Source organism: Mytilus galloprovincialis, chromosome 1 (assembly GCF_965363235.1).
Source record: "Mytilus galloprovincialis chromosome 1, xbMytGall1.hap1.1, whole genome shotgun sequence".
In the NCBI taxonomy this organism is placed as follows: domain Eukaryota; kingdom Metazoa; phylum Mollusca; class Bivalvia; order Mytilida; family Mytilidae; genus Mytilus; species Mytilus galloprovincialis.
In genome coordinates, this window is record NC_134838.1 from 52492026 (window position 1) to 52505067 (window position 13042).

General features: G+C 31.6%; 1 protein-coding gene across 1 annotated transcript; it reads left to right on the plus strand.

Moving 5' to 3' along the window:
- The first annotated feature begins 9602 nt into the window (after window positions 1-9602).
- Window positions 9603-12812, plus strand: LOC143077944 (uncharacterized). The gene is made up of 2 exons (XM_076253000.1): window positions 9603-9659; window positions 9913-12812. Exons 1-2 carry the CDS (start codon window positions 9608-9610, stop codon window positions 12729-12731), a joined length of 2871 nt encoding a protein of 956 aa, XP_076109115.1. The 5' UTR covers window positions 9603-9607; the 3' UTR covers window positions 12732-12812.
- The last annotated feature ends 230 nt before the right edge of the window (window positions 12813-13042 follow it).

Below are 13042 nucleotides of genomic sequence, written 5' to 3' on the forward strand. Positions count from 1 at the left end.
ATTAACAACCAATTAGAAAATAGTGGACTTTGGAGACCCAAAATTCTATATGATATTCATACTGAAAATAATAAAAAAAAATGATAGCTATGAAAAATATAAAAACCACGCAATGGTATTCGGAAAAGTACTCAATGGTTTTAAACAATGAATAACATCAATAAAAACCCTTAAAAATGTTTGATATATTCAAATCTGAATACATAAAATGAATGATATAGAGTTGTATCCCTTTATTTCAGTAAGAGTTGTCTCGCTTACATCAAACAACTTTTCCCGAATGGATGTAGTTAAAGTAAATGACTGGAATTTTTTGCTCTTCTGAAAAACTATCAACATAGGCGTCTTGCAAGATTGTATATCTCGAAATGAATGTAGGTGTAAATATTTAACTGAAACTACTAGAGCAACATTTTCTGTTTCAGTGACATTTCAATGTTCGAGCATTGACTTACACACATTTTCTTGGCTCAATTTGCTGTTGCTTGTTATTGAAAATGATTTATATGAAAGATTGTTAATAATGAGCTTTATCGTTTATGAGCTGTAATTCTAATGCTTGTAGTTTAAAGGTTTTATTGGCTTGCTTGTAATGTATAATGCAGAGGATAAAATATTTCAGAAAAAGTACAGCCTATCTTTTGATTGCAGATTATCTCAATCTAAATTTTAATGCTTGGGCAAAGAAAACTCCTATCTCTTTTCACGTTTTCTGCAAACGACAATCATAAAAAAACGTTATTATGTTATCGGCGTTTGTAGCGTATATTTGAAGATATCAATGATATTTTCAAACTTTCAGGGTTTTCAAAAACATGGATTGAGATATTATCTAGAGCACATTTGGTTGTTTTTTCTTTTTCTCCGTAATTAGCAGATAAAGACCCTTAATGTTTTGTACTACAACTATAATATACAGCCCGTAACAGAGAATTGATCGAATTGATGTTTCTTTACTGTCAAAATTAGCTACGTTATCGACCAACTTAATTGAGTAGTGACCACACTATTGGTACTTTAACGTTAAAAAGATTGACAATGCTGACAAACTTTCATGTGTCCAAAATCAAGTTTAATACCGATAATATTGAAAATAATTCTAACAATATGAAACAAAATATGTCCATGCACCATTTCGATTGGGCGAAAAGTAGTCATTTCTTCAAAGTCAGAACAGAAAAAAAGAGTATGGAAGGACGTCTTGATAGTATTATATCCTTTACAATTTTACCCAAAACTAAAAGAAATATACTGGTAAACAATTAAAAAGGTGTTTGATAGGAGTGAATCCCTTTATTTTTTCGGACTACAATGTGTACCGTATGTGTGATGGATTTGAATTTAAACAATAACTTTGAAATGTTTTCTCATATGTATACACAAAAGGGAGGACTGGTATTTGTACTTCTGTTAGAATATGTCTTCGTCTGTTTCACATGCCAAACTTTTTTCTAGTACAGTTTAAACGTGAAAATTTTGTTGAGAATTTTTTTTAATATGACAAAATAACGAACAAAACTATTTCTTGCAATGGTACACAGAGAATATTTTTTTTTTAGTAAAATTCATTAAAAAATTTTTTTTTCAAAATATACCATGGCCAGGACCTGACAGTTTTTAGCAGTGTACAAATGAAAATCGTCCGGAAAACTGCGCTTGCTGTCATTTTGAGGGATCATGCAACATTTCTCCTATTACCCATCAACAACATAGGTTCTCAATTACTAAAAAAAGTTTTCAAAGATAATTTCAAATCAGAGTAAACATATTAACTTTCTTATATCCAGTCAAATTTGTCTATAGGTTACACAAAGCTGGTTCTTAAAACGTTGGTATCAGGGAAATTAAAACATTTTTCTTTGACTTTTAAAACATGTAGGGGAAATGGATTTCCTAACCATTCACATATAACATTCCGTATTTCTGATTTTTTTTTCGATAAGGTAAATTATACGACTTTTTTATGACTACGTGAACTTGTGCCATTTATTTTTGCTGGTCTTTAGGAAGACAATTTACAATTGTGCAGTGAACGGCAGCACTTATACATAACCGAATAATTCTTTTTGGAAACAAAAATAAATTCCCAATATATAAATATACATGTATGAATATACATGTATTATATGTCGTGTACATGATTGGATTTTGTAGATATAACTACTGCACAGAAAAAGTATCATGGATTTCGAGGCTTTCATATTCAAGGTTTTGAATTCTACCCTTGTTGAAAACCTGTGGAGACCTCTGCAGTTCCTTAGCACATCAATTATTTTTTTGTAAATTGAGTGCCGTCTCCCTGAACATGCTAACACTTAAGTCTTATCTTTTCATTTTCATATTTTTTCCCTGTTTGTCTCTGTTGTCTTGATTGTTGGAACGATTAGTGGTATCTAACAATATTTATGAAAACTTTCTGAGAATTATGAATATTTCTCCTGTCAGATATGGATCATAACCAATAATAAAATGAAATGCCAGTAGGAAAACCTTTTCAATTATCTTGATTCGAGCGTCACTGACGAGTCATAAATAAAAGAAATGCGAGTCTTGCATACTAAATTTAGGTCTTGTACTTTTATGACTTATATTTAGCATTGCAAACTGACATCAGATTATCATTGGCAAGAATAGGAACGAGAACGAAAATTGGGATTGGCTGGGGGAAGCTGTACATGTGGGGAGACCAAACTTTACATTCGTATAATCAAAGCTATATCGTTAGAACGAAACATTTTCATTGCTTAAAAACAGGTGTCAGGGGATCACACTCCCATGTCTTTGATCTAGGAAGTTTTGGCTACAAACAAAAACATGTATTTCATTAAACAAGTGCAGTCCTCTCAATAATAGTATACAGTTTGGTATTTTCATGCACAGAAATTTTGAAGATATGAATAATTGTTTAATATTTGGAATAATTCATTGCATTGTATATCGAGTACTATTAATTCATTTTAGACGCTGTATTTCTAAAGAAAAATGTACTCTATAGCTGAAAAAGAAGAAGTGTGAACATTTTGCATTTATACTTCCACGGCCCACCGTGCTTGTGTAAATGAAACAACTAATTAAATAGGAACCAAATTTTGATAAAATCTTGATCGTTTCCAGTGAGTTCTTGAAAATGTTTGGTCGCCACGCAGAAATAAAGCTGGGATTATCTTTTTGTTGGTAAAGTGGAATTTTAATGTCCCGGATTGTTAGGTCTCGAAATTTAGGACGTGAAAAAGCCCGCCGGAACTTTGGTTTTTAAATCTTTTTTTCATGTAGAACGGTGTGAATTATTCAGCCTTAAGCAACAAAACTCTTCGATCAAACGAAGGAATCTCTGGTGTTAATTTACCAATTTTTGTCGAAATACACATACATTTCTGCTTAACCGAATTAATTGAACAACTTTGTGCTAACACACATCTTCTAAGGCACGAAACATTTGATTTTCAGGAGGGGAAAAGGGTGGGGGGTATATAGTTATATATCTCAGAATATTTTAATTACCGCTTCGCTGGTCAGATTTTTATGCCCCCGCCTTTAGGCGACGGGGCATTAAGACTTACCCTTGTCTGTACGTCTGTACGTCCGGTCTATACAATTTTTGTCAAATATATATCGAATTGTGTATGTCGGATTGGTTTGATATTTGGTCTGAAGCTTTATCAAGGTAAATTGTACCGTGTCTCCCCTTTTCAGGTCTGTCATTCGTCTACTTCCTGTTTGGCGGAGGCATATGTGTCTCATAGACACGTTTTCTCTGTTTTCTATTACAGTTTATACAGGAAAATTTTGTTGACAACTTTTTTTTCATATGACAAAATATTGAGGCAGCAGATTTTTTAAGTCAAAATCAGGGTCAGAATATTGTTTTCTAAAAACTACCAGGCCCCTTCCTTCATGAAAATTAAATTAAAATCAAAAATTCCCACATGTTCAACTTCAAAATTTGACCAGATTCTATTCTTAACTGTCGGATAATATACTAGGATAACATAGAAAATGTCTTGTATGGGACGATTCTGTACTCATACTTCACGCGTAGTTGGGTACGATTCGCACGACGAAGCCATTGTTTATGACAGAACACACATTCTAGATTATGTATTTTTGTTTCCGTCAGTTCGAAAGTATCTGATCATTTCAACTCCTTTGTATTTCATAATATGTGTCATGAACAAAGACGTATGTTCGATTGAATAATGATTTCCTCATAACAAATGATAGAAATTTCGGAGATCCCGTATTTGGTCCTTTACCGTTAAAATGGAAATGCCAATGACAGAGGTTGATTATAAAAAATGTTTTACTGTGTTAAAAAAACTTCGACTTAAACAATGAAAACTTACACGTCGGACATGAAATATTTTGTCGATGAAGAAAATTAAATTATGCCACTTCTAAAATAAGTTTGTCGATAACGTAACTTATTCTGACGGTAAAGAAACGCGAATTCGATCACTACTCTGTTACGGGCTGTATATGCAGTCTAGCGATCTGTGGTTAGAAAACCTTGACAAACACTTCTTAATAATAAAGATATACAGGAATAACATTCACAACATTATATTGGTTCGCTATGAAGTCTCCTTTGGTCATAGTAAATGTACTCACTTTTTGTGGCTGTCAATTTTACATCACCTATATATTGACAGCAACATTCGATGCAGAAAGATTTGTTGGATCTTTTACAGATTGTTTGCTTTCATTTGGGATTATCGGGTTTGCATATTTTCAAAAACTACTATGCTTATAAAGATTGATATTGACACTCTCAAATATTATAAAGGAGGGGTAGGATACTACCCACAAAACTAATATGACAATGGAGGAACGAAATCGTCATGTGGTCATAAACACTAGTTTGGAGTCATTCGTCATTAAATATCATACATAAGTACGAAATTATAGCCATAATAAGTATTTATCAAAGTGATAATATGTTTGATCTTCCACATATCTCGTTTAGACTATTTAAATGAAGAATTAACTCTATTACATATTACCAATCCAGTATAATAATACAGTTTTTCTTATAACTCTTATTTTTAGCTGTTGAGCAGTATCAATAACATGCTTGTTATTTCAAAAAAATTATACAAACTAAATTTTTATTATATGATATCTAAAAGAGAGGTGGCAAAACTTATAAGTCGAAAACAACATAATTTGGTTAGACACGTCGATTTTCTCAAATGGTACAATGTATTCAAGTTTTTTATTTGGTTATATATTTACCTATATGATGTTGACATTTTAAACCCCATTTCATATGGACTATTTATAGCTTATTTTTATTTTTTCTCGTTTCGCATTCTTCACAAATTTAAAGATTTTGTTTTCTAATCTTTTACATAAATTTCTATTGAGTAAAGAAATGCACGATAAAAGTTTTACAATAAACAATGTTGCTAACTTTTGACAAAACATTTTGCGTTCGTTTACGTTGTAAAGTCCCCGCACTTAGATAAAATCAAACCGTTGTGTTAAAAATCTTCATTCAGTCGTTTGATAATTAACAGTCTCCGTCCGATACTTAAATTGTTTACATTATTAAACGTCAATAGTATTAGAGACCAGCCCTGTTGTTTACCTGCATGATACTGTTGATTCATTATTTTCGTTGAATTCTAATTTTCGTGGATTTCGTTGGTTCAGCTGAACCACGAATTTCAGTGTACAACGAAATACAAATGTTATATGAAAATGTAAGCAGACTTTAGAAAAACCACGAAATCAAATATCCACGAGTATGAAAATGTTCCTCAATCCACGAAAATTGGTACCCACGAAAATAAATGAATCCATAGTAGGTAATATTATGTATACTCGAATTCCATGTCCGATATATTTGGTTGTTATTTAAATGTATTGTAAAAGTATTAACGTGTTTTGTAGGATTCAAAGTTTCTAAATAAACCTAGAATCTTGATACGCTGTCTCTATTTATAGTAAATACTTCACTAAATCATAAGGAAATGAATGCTTCAATGATGTCGTGACGTTCTTCAATACGAAAAATATATTTATCAAACCACAAAAGTTAAAGGAAATTAACCGTCACCTCTGGACATCTCGGTTTGATGATTCGAAAGATTAAACTGGACAACATTAATATAGTAGATTACAATTGCATCATCAAAGCAATCGTATTTTATCATTTGTTAATTCATAAACTTTTTTCAATGAATTCAGATGTCAATAAAAAAAAGTGCTTCTGTACCCATGCCACATCGTATGCGATCAAAAAACTCAATTATATATATATATATATATATATATATATATATATATATATATATATATATATATATATATATATATATATATAAGACTATGTGGTATGAGTGCAATGAGACAACTCTCCATCCAATTCATAATGTTAAAGATTTAAAAATCATAGGTCAAAGTACGGGCTTCAAACGAGAACATCAATTTATAAATGTCCAATAAATGACTAGAATAAAATGCACAGAAAAAAATGAGAAACGAAAAATACACATGAACATGCAAACAAACGACAACCGCTTAACTACAGTCTCCTATCTTAGAACATTTGCATAGAAATGCTTATATTATTAAAGTTAAAGTGCACATACACACTCAGTAAATCAAATATAAAATGAATAACAGTTTATACTTATTTATTTAAAACAATTTTCACAAATTTCACAAAATACGCTAAACCACCTCTAGCAACCCTATCAACAAGACATTGTTACAAGTTGAAATGCTAATCTGATTATTTGAGGGTTTTCATGGTTTTACGGGTGTACGAAGTTAGCAATCAAGTGCTGAGAAATACTCTTGCCACATGCCTTTATCTGCCATTTAAGTGCTTAAAAAATATATATAAACCTTGTATTATCACTCTCTTTAAAAAAAATATTAGCGCTTATATCATGTACATGTACAATGTATATTGAAACAACATAACCCATTCCTCCAAAAACCAAATTAAAAAAAAGTCAGGAAATTTTTAGATGTACCAAAAGGGTAAAGTTTGGTCCACGACTGGCACCCGTCTTGTGGCCCTTGTCGAGTAAAATTATCGATGATAAGACGATGTGATGTAACAATTCGGAAAAAGTACATTTGGATATAAATGCATCTTGTGTAAATGTTGTAGGTAGCTGTACACTAATTTTGAAATGTGGTCTTGGAAGAACCCAGTACATCAATGGTGTTTGTAAGGAAACTTGCACTAATTATAATAAAGTAACAAATAGAGCAAGTGGAGATCATATTCTTCATATTTGGTTGAAAGTCCAAATAAATATACAAAGATCCATATAAAGAGAAGAAAATTTGATATGTACAACTGTTGGTCACTATAGAGTTTTAAATATGAGTAAAACCCTATAACTAAGCTACAAAATGCCAAAATATAGATATCGACATGTTGAACGGCACAAAGTGTTCATAATTGTATAGGAATACAGATTAAGTAATGTTTTAATTATTATTTCAGGTTTCTTATAGCATGTATAGAGTAGTTTCAGATGTTGGATATTTAATGAGTTTTCAATACTTCGTTCCTCTATCAAGCAATTTCCATAAGGGAATTATAAACAAAAGTGACATGATTTGGAATGTGTCTGCTAGAACAACAACATATTTCATTAGAATGTAGAACAGTATCAGCAGCATTTAGGTCTTTAAAAGATAAAATTATCACTAGCGTTTATAATTCCCTTGATTAAAATTATGATCTATTTCCAAACCTTAAAGCCTAAATAATTTCAGACAGAGTATCAATGTCTTTTTTCATAGCTTGTCTTTTCCTGGCATAATCGTTTACTGAATTTATGAAAGTTTTGAAACTGTGCATCCAGTTGATGCATTTATGCTCACGATATATCCACCATAGTTCTGTACACTTATGATGTTTGATAAATTATATTGATGGTTTCTAGCTATTTATTCGAAAACTTAAATACTTAAATACTTTCTTCATTTCATCTTTATATATTAGATTATTACATCGTTATATATAAAGTTGTATGAGTTTAACCTGGACTGGTTAACATGCATTTGGTTTTCAAACATGAGTTTAAAATAAACCAAATGATGCTTCATGATAAGACAAGGCTGTCTAATTTTTAGTATTTTGTTCTTCTAATTTTTCTGCAAATTACTTATTACTAATTTCCTTTATTCATAGAAAAAAATAGTTGACCAAACGTTAAAAATAGCACGGTACATTATCAGAAGGGTGTGTAACACATAGACAGGAAAAAGTGTAATGCTTAAAAAACAACAAATCGTAAGCTGATAGATAATGGTCAGCTAAAAGTCTTTGATCACAAAGAGGTGAAATCAAAATACACAATACATTTACGTCATCTGTTATGAGGTAAATTTTATCCTAAACATTTTATTTCCCTGTACATGTCAAACTTTGACAAATGATTCGCTACAACGGATGTTTACCGTAGGTATATATATTAACTGAGAATGAATTGTAAAACATTATATGATTACAAAAGAAACAATAAGGTAAGATTGAAACTGTATACACATATGAAATTTATGATAAAAGATCATAGTGAGTATAATAAAAAAAAAAAAAAATAAAATCGTAGAAATGATAAGAAATAATGTATAAATTTAAAATGACACAACATTAAACTTCGTGTCTATAAGCAACTGTTTTATAAATTTAATATCAGAAGATAATTAGAATGATATCTTTTTTTTTTAGAATTATACATACTTTATTGAACACTTTCACATTTGTTATTTTGATACAGAAAGTATCGGTACCTTATCCTGACCTCGCTAAACAATAGATTGTATACTTATATAGAAAACTTGTTAGTAATTGTTAGTTTGTTAGTATTCAAAATTATAAAATATATACAATATATTATTATGTATCCATTATTTCCATATTGTTCAATAAAAAGAAAATTTTATTTAAGAGAAAAAGAGAGAATAGAAGAGAAAATGATAAATAAATAAAAAAAAAATGCAAAATAAAAACAAAAAAAAAAGAAAAAAAAACTATAAAAAAAGAAGAAAAATCCTTGAAATTTGAAATTTGGCAGCAGCATTCTTTTTCTTAAGATACAAGATTAAATAAATTTGGCAACGTTGGTTTTCCATTGTAAATAATTCATACAAAAATAAAATGATAAATGATAATATTGGTTAAATAAATGATTTGGGTGGAAGATACAAAATGGATAATCAAGGGTTAATTAATAATTGAAAAACGAACGGACAAGTATAAGCATTAGTTATTGTGATTAACATTTAAGATTAATTGATATATGCTTTATGAACAAGTGATACATATCATACAAAATGCAAAGGAACTGACTTTGTTTAACAACAAATATCATTGAAGTCGTCCATTTTTATACATTTACTTATATAGATACTGTCCATAGATAGTCACATTTTACAAAAACACTGAAGTTTTTTTTCTATCATTTGGTTCAGATGGCTTAAGCTGGATTACGTACATTTTTTTTATAACTCTCTGCTGATTTGTTTCGATTCCACATGGGGATCTTGAAGATGAAACTCTCTCCTGGCGTTCTGAACAAAAGTATCTTTGGAGATTTTTAAAATTGTTTTTGCATTATTTTTTTTTCAGAATACAAACATGACCAGACTACATGTAATAATTTTGATTGGAGCTATAGCATTCTCTACAGGTACGTGAATAATAACTTATTTTGTAGTTAATTTTCCAATAACTCACCAGTAAATGGTAAACGCTTTTTTCAAAATTATTTCTTATTTTTCGCTTACATAACATAAATGATAACCTACACAAATCTTAGTAGTTTACTAGACTTTATGTTGAATTGAATTTAGTAAATTTTTCGATTTTCCTGAAAGTTAATATACCATTACCGAAAAGAATGTTTTTCCTTTCATTAAAATATATGGCTTTTTTTCTTACAGGGTCTTACTTGAGGAAAAGAAATAGAGAATGTGGCAGTGAATGTATCAGGGATGAACATTGCGACCAGGGTTCCGTGTGTGAACGAACAACTGATAGATGCAGAAGACATATATGCGTAAAAACGATTCTAGAAGTACCACAAGTTATTGTAGACACAAAACCTATTCGAGGAGATGTATATGAAGAACATGACCAAACACTAGCAGTATCTCCATTAGACTTACCTATTCCAATGTCACCTCTAGGCCGTTCGGATATAGGTAAGAATGGTAAAAAGCCTTGGTTAATTGATCCAAACATTAGCACATTAACCAAAACCGTAAATCCTCAAATAGGATCTGAGAATACTCTGACAGGTTCAATGAATGCTGATTTACTTCAAATCTGTATAAACAATTGTTTGATGCGATCTACCTGTCTACAAGGAACGGACTGTAGATTTCCCTGTGAGACATCATGCCTTAACGAACTGTCAAATGTAAACTTAACTCCTTCATTATCAAAAAGTTCAATTGTTCCACTTGAACTGGGACCAAACGGCCAAATCCTCCAAGCAAGTACAAAAACTAAGATTCTTGGTAATCTTAATACAGAATTTGTATCGGGTAATCAACAAGATGAGATAAACCACATGGGACAAAACGAAATGGTATCTTCAATCAAACCAATAGGTTCATACATTTCGAGCGATTCACTTGGGTCTCAAAAAGAAATCAACGATTATGCATTAACAGATTCACCAGGAAACAAAAACGTAGTGGCCTCTGTTCAATCCATTGATAAATATGTTCCAAATGATTCAACAGAACCAAAAGAAGGAGTCCCTTTCGTCAAGACCATTGACAATTACGTTTCGGATGATTTACAAGATCACAAAGTAGTAATGAACAGATTTACAAACGTAATAACATCGGATGGACTACGCGGAGGCTTTGTAGACAAAAATGGCAATGTGCAACAAATTGATCCAATATCTTTAGGAAAACAAACAAATACTTATGATCCAAAAGATTCTACTGGTAAGAAGGAAATCCTACAATCCAATCCTATAATAAAAAGTGACCACAGTGTACTTATTGATCCAAACTTTGGTACAATTACAAAATTCGAAACGTCTAACGGAGGGTTTGTAAATGAAATGGATAAACACCACTCAGGTTCAAATAATGCCGATCTACTTAACATCTGTATTGACAATTGTGTGGCAACTTCTCGATGCGTAGAAAATGATTGTCGTCCAGGTTGTAAGAAATTATGCCTTAACGAATTACCACTCATCAATACTAGAGCTTCCCTTCCTGAAGTTCAAGAGGTTTTTCGTCAACATGATCAAATGAATCAAAATATGCATGTTGGAACAGGAAGGGAAGTTGTTGGTGAATTTACAACAGATATGGTATCCAAAAATAAAGACACGGGTAGAGAAATTGTACACCAAGGGAACCCAGTCGATACATACGTTCAACAAGATTTACCGGTACACAAATTAGTAGGTGGTGGACGTGGTGGAGATCTTGTACACAAAAGCCAATTACAAAAAGTTGAACATTTTTCACCGGGACAGCTAACAGACGACTTCATTCCACAAGATGTAAATGCTGATGTTATGTTTGATACGTTGGCAACCTCTAAGAATGTTGGTTTACTTCAAATTTGTATTGACAATTGTTTAGCGCAGACATTATGTTTACAGGGAACTGACTGTAGCCTTCATTGTAAGAACATATGTCTTAACGAGCTCCCAAATACTGAATTTAATCCATCGCTACCAAAAGGCTCCGTAGTTCCATTTGTAGATGGGCAAAACGCCGAAATCATTCATGCAGAAGGAAGGAAAGTCTTAACATCCAATTCTGGAATACACGGAGGCCAAGCTATACATATCGATCCCAATTCTGGTACTCTTACAAGCATGTTTAAATCATCAGTTGACCAATCATCTCCAGTGAACTTTGTCGATGCATACGTTCCAAACAATTTACAGGGACACAAAGAAGTAGTTGCACCTGTTAAAACGATCGATACATATGTTCAAGAAAATTTGAAAAAGCAAAATGGGGTAAAGCCTATTCTTGAACCATTCGAATCAGTAAATCAACACGAATTACCAGAACATACAGAAGTAGTGAACAGACTTACACAAGTTATAACATCTAACGGACAACGTGTAGGTCTTGTACACAACCGACACATACAACAACACGACAATTTTTCACCGGTAGAAAAAATTGACAATTACGTTCCGACTGATGTATCTGGACAAGAAATCTTAACATCTAATCCTGTTCTACACAACCAGCAAAAAATAATAATCGATCCAAATTCTGGTGCAATTGCTACATCCCTGCATAAATCCGTTGGAAAATCTTATGGAAACCAACAAGTACAACAACATATTATTACTAATGATCAAATCGTGCTCGATCAGCATACCGGTACAGGTAATCAGCTAGTGGAACATGTGGAAGGAGATCGCCTCGTTACAAATCATCAGGTGAATCAATTTGACCAAAAATCACCGGTAGAACCAATTGACATTTATATACCAAACAATGCACAAAAGATTCCATCTGTTGGCAAATTGCAGAAGCCAATTCTTCCATTGATTTCTAATGGACCATTTGGTAATAATCGAAATGGAAATAAGATTCCAAATATTGGGAAAAAGTTGCAGAAACCCATTCTTCCATTGTTCTCTAAAGGCAATAATAAAAGCAAATGTAATCGTGATTGTCCCAGAGGACGAGTTTGCGCAACACGTCGTGGTAGAAGTGTTTGTATAAGAAAGAAACTCGGAAATAATTATAGAAAGATGTAAAGTTTTAGTTACATTCCTTGAAATCCTTTATTTATTAGCGTGCAATTTTTTTCTTTCAAACTACTGTGATAGTTTATTATTCTGGTATTTTTTTTAAATTTTGTAATAAAATGAATAACAATTCAGAAATGTATCTTTTTTTCTTATACTCAATGCTCTTCTAGTTGAATGTGTCTTTAGTGTCTACGTTTTTTATGCAAAAGGATAAACGTAAAAAACTTATGCACACAATAAATCATATACATCCAAACATACACGTGCAAATACATAACGAACATAAACACGTACATGAAATTATAGCGTAAAACATA